The 15,966-nt window shown below is 42.1% G+C and overlaps 1 protein-coding gene across 1 annotated transcript; it reads right to left on the bottom strand.

Annotated features, from left to right (window-relative positions):
* Positions 1-171: 171 nt before the first annotated feature.
* LOC308291420 (serine/threonine-protein kinase OSR1-like) lies at positions 172-1,737 on the bottom strand (the record flags this gene model as incomplete). Its single annotated transcript, XM_080733429.1, has 1 exon — positions 172-1,737. The coding sequence occupies one exon, from the start codon at positions 1,735-1,737 to the stop codon at positions 172-174; it is 1,566 nt and encodes a 521-aa protein (XP_080589555.1).
* Between the last annotated feature and the right edge of the window lie 14,229 nt (positions 1,738-15,966).

The raw sequence follows: 15,966 nt of genomic DNA, 5'->3' as shown, positions 1-15,966 counted from the left end.
TTTAGCTTTTTGGTGAAATGTTGTGAACTGTTAGTTATTCTGGCAATAATTACCACTAAAACTGTTTAGCCTAGCTCAGCTAGACCATCCACCCATGTTAAAACAAGGAGGGGATGATACTGTTAGTTAGCTGCATTAGTATATAGTCTGGCTAAGCCAGGCTATGTCTGACTAGCTGATGCTGAGCTTGGCGAATCCCACAAGGTTGACATTATCAGGAATTTCGTTCTCATCTAAGCCTGATGCCAGTTTGAAGGTAACACTTCTGTTGTGCTGAGGATCATCAACAATCTTCTGTAAATTGGCAGCAACAATGACCAAGTCTGCACCATCAATCAGACCTTCTGAGACCAACTCCTGAGCCACCCCATTAGCTGAGTCTCTGCCAGACACAAAATCAAAGTTGATGTTGCTGAGTTCCTTATTCACATCCCTCAGCTTCATCACCAAGCTGATGGGGACGTCATTGATGCTTGATGCTATCAGGTCCTGTGCAGCTGGGGGTCCATGTGAGGGATTTTCAGGGGCCGCTGGTATAGCCTTTTCACCTGTCTCTTCTGCATTCACAGTGCTCTCCTGGGCTGGAACAGATCGTTGAGGACACGGGGTGCCAACTGTAGGCAGGGAAATCTCCAAATCCTGGGATCCGTCCTTCACCCTGCGTGATCGCTGAGCTGCCACCGCCGTCTTCCCCTCTTCACTCTCCTCGTCCAGCTCATGGTCGCTCCACTCCCATTCTCCGTCCTCGGTCTTGTGGAGTCGACCGCTGGAGCCGGGTACGCGGCGCACCTTTTTGGATCGATCCAACATCGTCGGTCCCTTCTGAAGAAGAGTCTTCACCAAGTATTGATTGTTCTTGGCATACTTTGTGAAGAATTTGTGCTTTAACAATTCGGCAGCAGTCGGCCTATTCGCTGGGTCTTTCTGTAAACACAGGGTGATCATCTCCCTGAAGGACTTGCCATACCTCTCCACCACCTTCTTGTCTTTTAAGCCTGTCTCCAGGCAGGGAGGGTCATTCTTTAGGATCAGCAGCAGCACCTTCATGGGTGAGTATGTGTGATACGGCACGGTTCCGGTGGCGAGTTCGATGGCCGTTATACCAAAACTCCATATGTCAGCCTTGAAGTTGTAACCCCGTACCTGCTCTATGACCTCTGGGGCAATAAAGTGCGGGGTACCTACGAGTGTGTTTCGAACATTTCTGGTCATGTCTCCTCCACCATCCACTAAGGCGCTCACACCAAAGTCTGCAATTTGCACGGAGCCATCGTCGCCAAGGAGAATATTACAGGCCTTCAGGTCCCTGTGAATCTGTCCGTTTTTGTGTAGGTATTCAAGCCCTTCCAACACCTCTCTGAGGATGGTGGCGATGCAGGCTTCATCCAACACGCCACCCTTGTGTTCGCCACGCGACATAGTATGCTTGATGGTGTCAAACACAGAGCCACCTTTGAGTAGCTTCATCACCACCCAGAGCTCATCCTTAACCACAAAGGAGGTGTAGTAAGGGACGATGTTTCGATGGTGGCACTGCCTCAAAGCTTGGCTCTCTCTAAGAAGCTCCTCCATGCTGGTCTGATACCTTTCCAGGTTGATGCGCTTGATGGCCACATGCTCCTTTCTGGGCTCACAGTACGCGGCCTGGACCACAGCCGAGGAACCACTCCCTATCACATCACTGAGAACATAATCATCCTTATTGTTTGACCAGGATTGAGAGATCTCCTCTGCCATGGTTAAACTCAAATAAAGTCAGGTTGGAAAACAAAACTTCTGCTGCAGGGGCGTATGGCAAGAACTTAACAAATAGATGTCTGTCTGGTCTCTGGTGGAGTAGTTACTCCTGTTGGCGTTGGAAGGCTTGTTAAGGCTCTGTATGCAAAACCATTCCTTTCTGAATCAGGTTTTATAAGCCGAACGGCTGACGCTCTCATCATCACTATGATGTCACTAAGAATCAGCCATGCCCATATATAGAGTTCCTGGCTGGTCGTCTCGCCCAAAAAGGGAGGTCTATGATGTCAGATTGTTCCCTGATTAGTAATGCTAGCAACCATAATCTCATATCAACCTATATGTAACCATAGCAACCATATATCAACAAATATGGATGCCATGACAGGTTGTGTTCAAGGATAACGACAGCAACAAGTGTTGAGCGTCTTCTTAGCAGCTTCATGTCACCGGCTCCTTTGAAAATGACTTGTCACTTTGTCAACATGGTGTAAAGGACTGAGGACTGTAGAAGAGGACAACAGGCCAGATCCCAACAAACCAGTTTTAAGAAAGGCCCGTCCACAACATACAGATTTTGATATATTTGTTGCATATGAAGTATGCTGATGTCACTCGGTCATGCCTGACACAGAACTCCATATACAGTATGGGCATAAAAGGGAGACAGACGTATACAGAAATCTCCATATATGGGCATAAAAAGAACATAAAAGTGAGACAACTGGTACAACGGGTGTGGCATAACTGGGTGGGCATGCATTTGCAACTAGCAGGGTAACTCCCATATATGGACATATTTGAGACCAGTCTGACATCAGTACTATGATGATCCATATATTGGCATTTGTGCATTTCTATATATTTCTGGAGATTTGTTGATCCGACTGACTTCATACTGGCCATGTCAAGGCTTCTGGTCCTCAGCTCCACATCACGGCGAGTTTGAAGCCGGTCGCAGTTCAAACTCATGCTCCAGACAGAAAGGGAGGTGTGGCAATCTGTTGAGCGTACCTTTTTAGTGATTCATATATTCATTCTTGATGAACTATGAATATATTTATTCATACATATTCATTGTTGAGGAGGTGAGGCACTGTAGACTTTTCTGCTTACTACGCCTTATATCTTTTGCACTCTCTTAATGCTCTTATTAATGCATTAAAGGAGTAGTTCACCCCCAAAAATGTGGGTGATTACTCATGCCATGGAGACTTGAGTTCAATAATATTTTTGAAGCGGTGAAAACCGCTTCCTATGAGTGGCTTTGTGTGTATCACGCCCATATATGGTCATTTTAGTCCAGAATGAACAGGCTTTTTCAAAAACAGAATGTCCGTTTAATTACCATATATGGTGATCTCAGTCCAGAATGAACAGGGTTTTTCAAAAACACAATGTATGTCACCTCATGTCCATATATGGTCACTCCAGGCCAGAATGAACAGGTTTTTCCTGTCCCGTACGTGCAAAATATCAGTCCAGAATGAATAGGCTTTTTCAAAAAGCAAAATGTGTGTCCCATGTCCATATATGGTCATTTCAGTTCAGAATGAATAGGCTTTATCTGTCCTGTACGTCCAGAATATGTGTGCGGTGTCCCTCCCGGTCAGATGAATGGATACTTTGAGGATTGGTCAAGCTTCACATGATAATTTGGCCTTCAAATTATCATTATTATCCGAAATTATCATTCCGGATGGGACTTGATTCCGGATGGGTCCCCATCCGGAATCAATGGGGGTAAATTTATTGTAATCAAATTATTGAACTCAAATATTATTAGTCTCCATGGCGTGAGTAATCAATAGAAAAAAAGTCATTTTGGTGGTTTACAACTCTTTTAATGTCCCAATTATGCTTAATGTTTTATAGCACTTTTAATTGCCTTGCTGAAATGCTATACAAACTAGAAGCAGTGCTCTTCCGAGCACAGGTCTCCACCAGGCCGTGCGTCCTGGTGGTGCTACTGTATAATAGGCCTATGTAAAAAGGGTGGCATATGTTCTTCACCTTAGATCTTTCATGGCAATCGGACGCTGCATGCATGATTTGAAGCATTGTGTTCCAAAAATGTGTTTTGCTAAAGTCTACCTGCTGGTGGCGCTATAACAGGCCAATGTGAAAAAGGTAGCATTTGTTCCTTGACCTAGTGGAATATGTGTGGCAAATTTCACGGTAATCGCTAGCTGCGTTGATGATTTGAGGCATTTTGTTCAAAAATGGAGCAATCCTGCAAACTTTGGAAGCCAATATTAGCCAATCAGGATGGAATATGAAATATCAGACGGATCGGACTTGATCACATGACTATAGAGATACTGTGTACTGATTTGTGTTCTTTTTGGAGAAAATCTGAAGGAGTAATATCCAAAAATGTGTTTTACACAAGTCGGCCCAAAACGGCTCAATCCTACAAGCTTTGGAAGCCAATCTTAGCCAATCAGGATGGAATATGCAAAATCGGACAGATCCGTGTCGTTCACATGACTGTCGAAATACTGCCTACCGATTTGTAAGATTTTTGGACAAAATCTGTAAGAGTAGTGCACAGAAATGTGTTTTGCGAACATCGGCCACTAGGTGGCGCTAGAAAAGGCCAGTTTGAAAAATTTAGGGCAGAGGTTCTAGATTGGCATCCAGGGAATGTGTGTGCTCACTTTGGCAGCGACCGGGCCAACAGCGACTGAGATTAGGTGCACACAAAGTGCGAGGACGCACGCACGCACGGACGGACGGACGGACGCACGGACGGACGCACGGACGGACGAAGGGGAAAACATACTCTCCCCCATGCCTTCGGCTGGTGGAGACAACTATTATCTATTTGAAGCGCCCAGGGCGTTTCCTCAATGCTGGGCTGGAAGAGGAGTGCACCAACCTTTCATGGCCTTTTCCTAGCCCTGAAACATAACTGTCAAATCATGACAGTTACGGGTGCCCCTCAACCTGTTTTTGAGCAGTTCCTCCCAATTTGCCACTTACGTCTACACAAAAGTTCAAATTTAAAAAATAAAGTGCTTACCCAAGGCTCAAGGATGTCACAATATTGTACGCTCAAGCATAATTACCTGTATCTTCTGTATTGTTTAATAAAAGGCAATATTCTCCGATTTCTCTCAATATGCTTTCAAATATACTGCACTCTGATACATTCCCCTGCAGGCAATTTGGATCTTTAGCATCATGTCTTCGAAATTACATATATCCCAGTATTTATAGTGGAAACGTTGGAGAAGACAACGTTGGTGACGTGAGTGAGACTGTCTAACGAATCGAAACTTGTCACACATTTCTTTCTCCAGTGTGGAGACGCTGGCGTCTCCTCAAACTACCCGACTCTGTGAAACTCTTGTTACCCTGTTTACAGTTGAAATGTTTTTCCTCTGGTGTGGATTCGCCGGTGGGAGTTCAGGTGACTTGACCGACTGAAACTCTTGTCACACTGTTTACAGTTGAAAGGTTTTTCTCCCCTGTGGAGACGCTGGTGTCTCCTCAAACTACTTGACTGAGTGAAACTCTGGTCACACTGTTTACAGTCGAAACGTTTTTCTCCAGCGTGGAGACGCTGGTGTGCCTTCAGGTCACTCAAGGCACTGAAATTCTTAACACAGAATTTACAGTCAAAACCTTTTCCTCCGGCGTGGAGAAGCTGCTGGTGACTCTGGGACCTAGCTGACTGAGTGAAACTCTCGTCGTACTGCTTACAGCGAAAAGGTTTCGCCACAGGATGAGTACACTGGTGTGTCTGCAGGCCATCTAACTGACCGAAACCTTTGTCACACTGTTCACAAGTGTGACTTTTTTTATCTGCGCAAGTCATCTGATGTCTCTTTACTTCTCTTGGTTGAGTTGGAGTGTTGGTTGTTTGTTGACAGCTCAAAGATCTTGGTTCATCTGTGCCTTCTTGTTTCTGGCTTGTTTCTGGTTGTTTCTGGCTGGTTATAGAGCTGGTGCTTTTCCGACAGGCTGCTGGGAGGATCTGTCCGTTTCTCAGCATTTCACAGTAGGTATTGATGTGGCTCAGAGAGGGGATCTGTCCATTCTTCAGCATTTGGCAGTATAGATTTTCGTGGCTCGTTTTCAAGTGTTTATGGTAGAAGACCTGAGACGTGAAGGCGTACGGACACTCAGGACAGGAGATGACCTGAGCCCTGGAAGATTGGGACATGACTTCTTCCATGACTGCCGGTTGATCATGAAAGCAGCTATAACACGTGGACTGCGTTGGGACAGAATCTGGGACCTCACTGAGACTGCGTAGGATTTTAAGCTGACCGGCCGTGACGCTCTAATCGTGTCACTAAGAGTAGGCCATGCCCAAATAAGGAGTTCTGGGTCAGCCCAAATGTGGCGATCCATAAAGTCAGACTAAGTACATTTTCTGCATAGTACTGTGTTTTATTTGTCTGTCATTCAATCTTATACACGTTCAAAAAGGACCCCAATTGAAACAAGACCAAAATCTTTCTTGCTGTGTTTATCCTTTTAGTTTACCTTGAACCAGTGAACTGTACCGTCATGAAACTGTACCTTTTCTTATGCAAATTTCGAATAAAGTTTTCAATCAATCAATCAATCAATCAATCAATCAATCAATCAATCAATCAATCAAATAGTTACTGTTGAGGATGGTGCAATAAAAAATGAAGATGATTTGACTCACACTGTACATCTCAGCCAGGGCAGATGCAAGCAGCTGTTGGTGTAGTTACAGCCTGGGGTCAGACCTACTGCCTTGCAGCCAATGCTGGAAAAACAAAGGACATGGTTATTAGTCATATTACTCATACGGACACTCATACAGATAGTTCTGTCTGTGACGTCAGTTATCTCCATACATGGAGTTCCGTGCTCATACGGACACTCATACATACACACAAAGCCAGACATAGGAGCGGTTAGCACCGCTTAAAAACTAGATTGGTTTAATACCCAAGAACATTACATCCGAATACATATGGAAAGTGAAAAATCAAACCTCGTTCGAAGTGAAGCGGTGAATTTTTATTCTATGTGTTCTAGAGCTATGAAATCTGTGTTCTAGATCTATACATTCGGTGTTCTAGATCTATGTGCTTTAGTTCTATATTTTTATGAATTCTGAATGAATTAATGATTTTGTCTGGAGGGCCAAATTGTCATGTGAACCCTCAATTCTGCATGCACGGGACATGTACGGGACAGACAAAGCCACTCTTTGGGAATCTATGGGAATCCTCAAAAAAAAAAAAAAACATGTACGGGACAGACAATTATTATAAATGATTGTTGCCCGACAGGGCAACACACTATAGTCTGGGGGAAACTTTATTTCTTCTTCTTCTTCAGAGTTACAATTGGAATTCAATGGGGGAAAAGTGCATTCTGAATTCAATGGGGGAGTGGTGCTAGCTCGAGGATTGGTATGGCTTTACATGACAGTTAGCTTGCTGCAGAATATAGTCACGACAACCACACTTGCAATTTCCAATTGCATCTTTCTAGTTACATTACATTATAAGTTATTACAGTGTGTGTGTGTGTGTGTGTGTGTGTGTGTGTGTGTGTGTGTGTGTGTGTGTGTGTGTGTGTGTGTGTGTGTGTGTGTGTGTGTGTGTGCGTGCATGTCAGTGTCACAGACATTTTTACTAGTGCAGCTCTTCATAACACTGACATTTGACAAAAATAGCTTAATACTAAGTCCCTTTGTGTTTCATTTTGAGGTTGTTTTATGGAAGCAACACAAAAGTAAGACAATAATGACACGCTCTGTGGTTTGATGGTGAACTGCGCCATCTCCTGGCAAAATAAAGCAACTGCAGTGCCATACAACTATTTCACCTGGTAACATTATCATCTGCAGGAACACAAAAGGTAAAAATACATCAAGCCAGGACCAAGTGTGGAGAAGAGGGGTCACAGGTGCAGTGCACAACTTGGTTGGTGAGTTGGTGAGACGAAGGAGAACTCCAGGCAGGAATAACCCCACAGTACTGGAGAACTCTACGCACCTGTGTCACCTCAAGACCTCAGGAGGGACCCACCCAATACCTCCCCAGAGGAGCCTCTTGTTGGGAAAAAAACAAATAGAGCAGGAGAGGGGAGTTTAGCCTTGGCCAGGAAAGGGAGATGGGCAGTGATTTGGCCACCAATGCCGACCCGGCCATCAGGAGGGTGTAGCGGAGGTTCACGGGTCGAAACACCTGATGATCGATGGTTACCGCCTGAAGACATCAAATTTTCCTGGCCAAGGCTACATTCACCAAACGTGAATGGAGGAGAAGCATCATTAGATGTAATTATAATCAGGCTATGATGTATGCACAAAGCCTATTAGGAGAGCGTGTACGCATGCAGTTATATCACAGCTCTTAAGTACCAGGTACACAGTTCACACATACAACACACCAGGTCATATCATGTAGTAGTAAAAGAAATATGCCTCTAGCATCACATACCTCTAGACCCAATATGTATACAGTATATGTCATTCACATATTCAGAACATAGCTGGGGCACGTCTGAATCCCCTGCATCAATGTCCATCACATGCTCTGCAGGTTGTTCTGGAAAAGTGGAGTGAATAACTGAAGGATGTGCTACTTTGGGTGTCTGCTTCAAAGTCATTTTGGTTGAAGGATTGGTCACTCCAGTCCTCTGATAAGGAAGAAAAAACAAAATAAAGATCAAAACACATTGTCCTTCGGGGTTAAACTGTAGCTAATTTGTATCTTGTATATCGTCGTTGTCGGGTGAAAACCTTGTATGTCCAAAACTGTTTGTTTTGTATTTATCATTTTAAAAAGGATTTAAACTAGTGAAAACAGCCGATCTACAAGCACACAACGACGAGGCGTTGTGTGCTTGTAGATCTGCTGTTTTCACTACTTGCGATGGCCTTGTATGATGAAGCAGGGCTTTGCTTTGCGGAAAATAAAATACAAATTTGAAACTTGGAGATACGATGTTTCTGCCCGACAGTGACGATATATATTGTTTAAATCACTGGTCCTGGACATGTCATAGACCTACCCCGATGCTCTTTTGGCTCATGATAGTTTCATGGCAGTGCCACTGCCTCAAACCTTTAAAATGCATATATGTTCTCAATAATCTTTGTTGTGTTATTGTCTGTTTATGCCCGTAGTTGGATCAGCGTGTATCCAGGGTCATAACAGGCAACTAGACACGTTGTGACCCTTTGGAATGGATATTTTTACCATCTGTCCTGACAAATAATATACAGCTTAAATGGGTCACAACTAGGATGTAGATCTCTCTCTCTCGCTCTCTCAAAAATGACACCTATACATCTACTAAACAATATCCAGGCCAATTATCTTCCAACTAAGGGTACTTGGGAGATCAAGTCTAAATTCATATTTCACTATATATGCAGTACTTGTGCTTAGCAGGGCATATAGAATGTACAGAATGTGTCTGATGATGATGGATGTCTGAACAGTCATAGTGAACATATAATGACATGATATAATAACATATCGTCACTGTCTGGCCACAACCTCTTAAGTCCATTTTTGAGGTTTTAGATTTTTTTGGCATAAATCAGGTCTATTTAACACCCTTTACATCTGAGCATTGGTTAAAATAATATTGAACCAAAGGAAAGTAGTAAAAAGTGCTTGGGACAAAACCTCCTAACACCACACTTTCTGCCAAATCATCTAACTCCACCCGATTGGCCCTCTATTTTTATCATAAATATGTGCTATTGAACACCCTTTACGTCTGTGTGTTGGTAGTAAAAAGCCCTTCGGTCAAAACCTCCTAATTCCACTTGAGCTAATTTTCCAGAAAATTAACATTTTGGAGTTAGGAGGTTTCGGCCCGACAGCAGAGATATGTAACAATATATAATAAAGTCTAATGAACTTCATATGTAACTTGTATGTCTATACAAAATGACATTGACCCACTGCCCTTTCTGAGATACTAAGACTGAACAGTCCTCAAGGATAACAAATAAAATCGTAACGGACCCTTTATAATTGTCCTCAGTCCAAATAATTTAGATGTATAAAAAGGAGAATGGAAATACCGAAGTTGTGCAGTGGGAGGCGCGATAAGCAGTTCTCCACAGGCACGATGAGCAGTCCTCTTTCCCCACGCTGTCCACTTTAAACAGAAGAGAGTCACACAGAAAAGTGATGTGATATGAATGACACACATGTCTCTCACAGTCACAGACAAGGCAAAAACCACAATCCATTTAGTCTTCTTTTACGTCAATAATAAACACAGGATTCCCACATATTTTCAACAATGAATTTCCAAAACTTTTCTATAACTTTTCCAAAGTATTTCATCCCATTTCCAGGTCTATAGCAATCACGGTGCAATAATGAGGTCTCTTACTTCAGTGTGCTATCAATGCACCAAGACTGAGCAAAGGTGTCAGGTGACAAAAAGAACAGATCTACAAGCTAACAACATATCACGGTGCAACATGCTGTTAGCCTGTACATCTATTATTTTCGTGACGTGATGTCCTGTATACATTAGGCCGCACTCAGACAGCTCGTGCAGCGCAGCACTACATTCTACCATGTTACATATTTCACGTAATGTTAGACAACAAAAACAATGTACCGTATATATAAACATTTTTGAAATAGTTAATTATTAATTCCAAACCTGGAAAACTGTTTTTCTCATTTCTAAATATTTACAGGAATGTCATGATCATGGGAGCCCTGTAAACATTACTGTACCCTGGGTTTAACACACAATAAACATTACCATAAAGCAAACAACAGATTACCATAAGACAGATAATGTTACACCTCCCGTTCACTATACTACATAGCAGAACAGTGTCACACAGAAAAGTTATTTGAGATGAATGAATGAATGACGTGTTCTCCTGGCTGACATCATAGAACGACTATCATGAAAACAGCCGAGTTACACATGTGTGATGATGACCTCTCTGTCTGCTAGTAGGACTCTAGTGCAGTGTGTGATGATGACCTCTGTCTGCTAGTAGGACTCTAGTGCAGTGTGTGATGATGACCTCTGTCTGCTAGTAGGACTCTAGTGCAGTGTGTGATGATGACCTCTGTCTGCTAGTAGGACTCTAGTGCAGTGTGTGATGATGACCTCTGTCTGCTAGTAGGACTCTAGTGCAGTGGTTCCCAATTGTTTTAGCTCAAGACCCAAAAGAGAAATTAGACCTTTGCCCAGGACCCAAACTATTGAGAACAGCAGATCTACAAGCTCACAATGCGTTGCTTCGCACCACGTTGTGAGCTTGTAGATCGCCTATTTTCACTACTAATTAACATGCTGTGCATACTGATTACAGTATAGTAAATTGTATGTCTTCTCATATGTGTGTGTGTGTGTGTGTGTGTGTGTGTGTGTGTGTGTGTGTGTGTGTGTGTGTGTGTGTGTGTGTGTGTGTGTGTTTGTGTGTGTGTGTGTGTGTGTGTGTGTGTGTGTGTGTGTGTGTGTGTGTGTGTGTGTGCGCGCACGCACGTGTAGGTACTGTAGTGCTCCTGGGATGAGCTGTTGAAGGAAGTCCAGCAGGCTCAATACTTGGATCACATCATCACTGCCCACAAGATCTTCCTGGACTCCATCATCTCCAGATGCCTGTTGGACAACACACACACACACACGCACGAACGCACGCACGCACGCACGCACCCACGCACGCACACACACACACACACACACACACACACAGGATAGTGTATATGCCCAAAATATGCCATGTTATGCATCATGCTATTGCTTGTTAAAAAAGACCATGCTTTTCTATTATCAACATACAGTACAAAGATATTCTTTATAAAATATCCATTGATTCAAAGTCACACTGTATAACTGTATGTCATTGGTACCACACTATCCTACCTTTATACAGTAACATTTAAGGACTTTTCCAGTACCAATCGAAATGAATGAATTAGTTCTAGTACTCCAGTCCTGAACACCCCCACTCTAACATGACATGGACCTGCTCCATATGAATCCAAGGTTCTTCATTGAGCTTAATTTACATGTTTTATACTTTTATATATCATGTTTACTTTGATACTTTTTTAGAAGAATGTCTGCTATGTTGATAACGTTCTATATCTATGTTGACACAGTATCTTGTGTAACAGCAATGTCACTATCTTTGGAATCAAACTTGAATCAAACTCAAAATGTGAGTTTGAAACATATTTAGTTTCCATAAGATAAGCAAAGATAAATGACTGGTGATGAGTGCTGTTTGCAGAAAATGTCTTTGGCAACCCTGTCATTTAGACTAGAGTAAACAAAAGAAAAGAAAAAACAAAATAAAGAAATTATAATTATTTTACTTAATTATATAACTAATTAGGTGTGTCTGCAATAAACGGGCAGTTATAGTGTACAGAGTCTACAGACTATAGGCTATTATTATGCTACTTTAATTAACAAATTCCATCCACACCCACATAAGCTAGCAAATTGCTACCTGCTAGCTTACTACTAGCTAGTCATAAACATCCTGGCGTTTGCGTTTCCCTGGCCGCAAATACTTATTTCTGCTGATGGCTGCTTGTTGTTGTTGTTGTTGTTGTTGTGCCCACATCTATGGTTGTGCCACGATGGCCAAAAACTCTCCAAAGAACAGGCAGTTCACAAGCCTGCAGCGACACCCAGTGGATGTAAGGAGTACACCCACACACGCACGCACACGCACAGACGCGTCACACACACACACACACACACACACACACACACACACACACACACACACACACACACACACACACACACACACACACACACACACACACACACACACACGTGGTTAAAAAAGGGGCCGAGGAAACGAAAAAGCGATCTGAGATTTTTGATTCCTACACCTACATTAAAACTAATTTAAAAGATAATAATTAAATAAATTAATAATCAATTATTTACCTGGATTTGGTAAATAATTGGGCCTAAAACGAATAAAAAAGCCGAAATTAAATAAATACTGAGCATGTTTTGATTTTACTGGAGATGGGAAGGAGCGGAAGGAGCACGCTGATTGGTCGACTCAGTCACGTGTCCACACGCCAAGCAATCTGCGGGCCAATGGCGTTGCGCGAAACCGCGCGTGCACCAGGCGGCAGGCGCAGGTGTTTAAATGACACCAACAGTTCAGATTCAGAACCGTCAGATGCTTTCAGAACCTTCACCGGATCAGTCACGCATCACCAGCCCCGACTTGAGACGTTGTCTTGGTTTTCAACCCAACCTAACGAACTCGTTTGAGCGTGTTTCACCTTCAACTCTTCTTCATCTACAGTTTGGACAGTAGGCCTACTTGACTTTTCTTCCTTTTTTGGGCGTCTAAAGTCAAGTTCCTCGTCGACCCGGTCGACGACTGGTTGACGGTTGACTCGACCGTCAACCAGTTCTACCGAGAGGGTAAGTTGACATGTTACCATTTTTCTTCGAAATACTATCTTATAACTGAATTGTGTGTTTACATTTTGAAATATGACACCATGTTGTCATTGGAAGTCACTCGCTGTCTCCTGCCGCTTGGAGCTTGTCATATTTGAGCTTATGGTGATGTTGGGGGTGAGTTTTGATGAACGCCAGTGTCATGTCAAAAAAATGACATGAATGTTGTCGTTTGCCGGGAAATCACTCGTTTCGTCGTGTCGCTTGTCATATTTGTACTGTTATGGTGATGTTGGGTGAGTTTTTGTGACAGTTGGCTAATGTTTTGATTTAAAAAGTGGGGCTCAACAGCATGTTGTCGTTGGGAATCACTCAAATCGTCGTGTCGCTTGTCATATTTAACTGTTATGGTGATGTTGGGGGAGTTTTTGTGACAGTTGGCTAATGTTTTGATTTAAAAAGTGGGGCTCACAGCATGTTGTCGTTGGGAATCACTCAAATTGTCGTGTCGCTTGTCATATTTAACTGTTATGGTGATATTGGGTGAGTTTTTGTGACAGTTGGCTAATGTTTTGATTTAAAAAGTGGGGCTCACAGCATGTTGTCGTTGGGAATCACTCAAATCGTCTTGTCGCTTGTCATATTTAACTGTTATGGTGATGTTGGGGGAGTTTTTGTGACAGTTAACTAATGTTTTGATTTAAAAAGGGGGGCTCACAGCATGTTGTCGTTAGGAATCATTCAAATCGTCGTGTCGTTTGTCAGAACTGTTATGGTGATGTTGGGTGAGTTTTTGTGACAGTTATCAAATGTTTTCATTAATAAGGTAGGCTCACAGCATGTTGTCGTTGGGGAATCACTCGAAGTCGTCTTTTCGCTTGTCAAACAGATCCGTTAAGCTTTGAGGTTGAACTGCTTGGGTGCCTTTTGGTAGCTTGGTATTTGGTTTAAGATGACAAGCTCAATTTCAAACACCACACTGATGCTTTTAACTGAAATGTAATGTGTTTTTTCTTCATGGAATTACATTGGTTCCCCCTCTTGATTGGTGTGTGTGTGTGTGTGTGTGTGTGTGTGTGTGTGTGTGTGTGTGTGTGTGTGTGTGTGTGTGTGTGTGTGTGTGTGTGTGTGTGTGTGTGTGTGTGTGTGTGTCTTTCTTTTCTTTTTTTTAAATCTCTGGTGCCCACTGTACTGGTTAAATAATTGAATGCCCTCTACCATGTTGCACTGGACTGGGATTTATGGTCAGAAGGACCCATCATTGTACTTTATATTTACTGTAGTCTAGTTCTTGGTTATCTTTAGCTTCACCTATGGTACAGCATTAATACATATTCATTCACATACATATCCTTGGAAACCCCTCTCATAGCCTTTTCTAGTGATGCGGTGCATTGTGAGCTTGTAGATTTGCTATTTTCACTATTGCTATTTTATTTGAAATATCCCTTTCTAGAAATGTATTAGTCAAAAGTATGCAGGCAGTATGCAGTACTAGTATCTTATTTTGGACTGAATGACTATGGCCTTCAATCCAAACTGCCACATTGACTTTGATAAAGTCAGCCAAGGGCCACACAGAACAATTGGATTGAAACTTGAATTTAGTTAAAACAGTATGAATTTGGTTGACAGTTTTACAGCTGTATTTTATCACTCTGGTGTACTCTGGGGTTGATGAAAAGATTACTGTAGCCTACATACAACAATCCACTTCAATTCAGTATTAACTTTTAAATTAGGCTATGTACTGTAGTTATTAATGACTTAGTAAACTAGGTTAGACCTTTTCCTTGTTACATTATAAACAATTAACTTTGTAACATTTGATTACACTTGGATGTAATATGGATGTAAATATTAATTACTATTAATTGTAATCAAGTTAAATTCATTTGTTTTTAACATAATGCTGTTGCCTTTTTAGAATTTAGATTTTATGGGGGGGGGGGGGGGGATGTACATTTAGTTTTCCTTTTGAGGAATGTGCGGGTCGGATTGAGATGGTCAAAGGGCCGGTTGCGGTTGGGCTCTACGTTGCCCATGTGTGCTTTAGTGACTCCCATTTTAGTAACTAGTCAGTATGTGCAGTAAGTGTTTTATAGAGTGTTAAGCATGGAACGTATGTAACCTAACATGTCTGCCTCTTGGCTAATGCATACTGTGCTTGCTAAAGAGACTTGGGGGGTTATATGTCATTTAATATTTATTGATTAGCTACTGTATAATGGGCCAAATTTGATTGTATGGTTAAATTAGTAAAAGGTCTTACAGTATATATCGATCTCATTCTGGCTAAATTAACTTGGCCATCACTTGTCACATGTTGTGTTCATTTGAAACAGGGACAAAATGCAGCAGGTTCTAAATCTGTCCACATGAAGTTACTACAAGGTTGCTTGCCAACAAGCTTGTAGATGTGTTCATTTTTGACAATAGACACTGCTCTAATGCGTGGTATGAAGTATTCTTGTGTAAGTGCAACCAGAGGCCCTTGTCAGATTTAGATTATTAACACAAAACAAAATGATGAACTACAGTACTAAGCCCTATATCATACTGTGAAAAGGTTTGACAAAGTTTGAGTGATTTTCTTCTGAAATAGGCCATTCATAATTACTACCAAAGTACTTTTTACTTTTTTACCAAAGTATTTGTAATTGATTACAAATACAGAAACATAATTAAAATGAAAGGCCATGTTATCTGCTATCAAATGTGACCCTCATTGTGTTTTTATAATTTTGTGTGAGCAATATGTACTAATCTTTTAGGTCTCTTTTTTTTCTCTCCTCAGTGCAGCAGGAAGCAGAGGGAGGAGAATAAGGAGGACACCAATAGACCATCCAT

This window comes from Nannobrachium achirus, assembly GCF_963921795.1.
Source record: "Nannobrachium achirus genome assembly, chromosome: 9".
Taxonomy (NCBI): Eukaryota; Metazoa; Chordata; class Actinopteri; order Myctophiformes; family Myctophidae; genus Nannobrachium; species Nannobrachium achirus.
The sequence above is the reverse complement of the archived record's forward strand: the minus strand, read 5'-3'. Positions and strand labels throughout refer to the sequence as shown.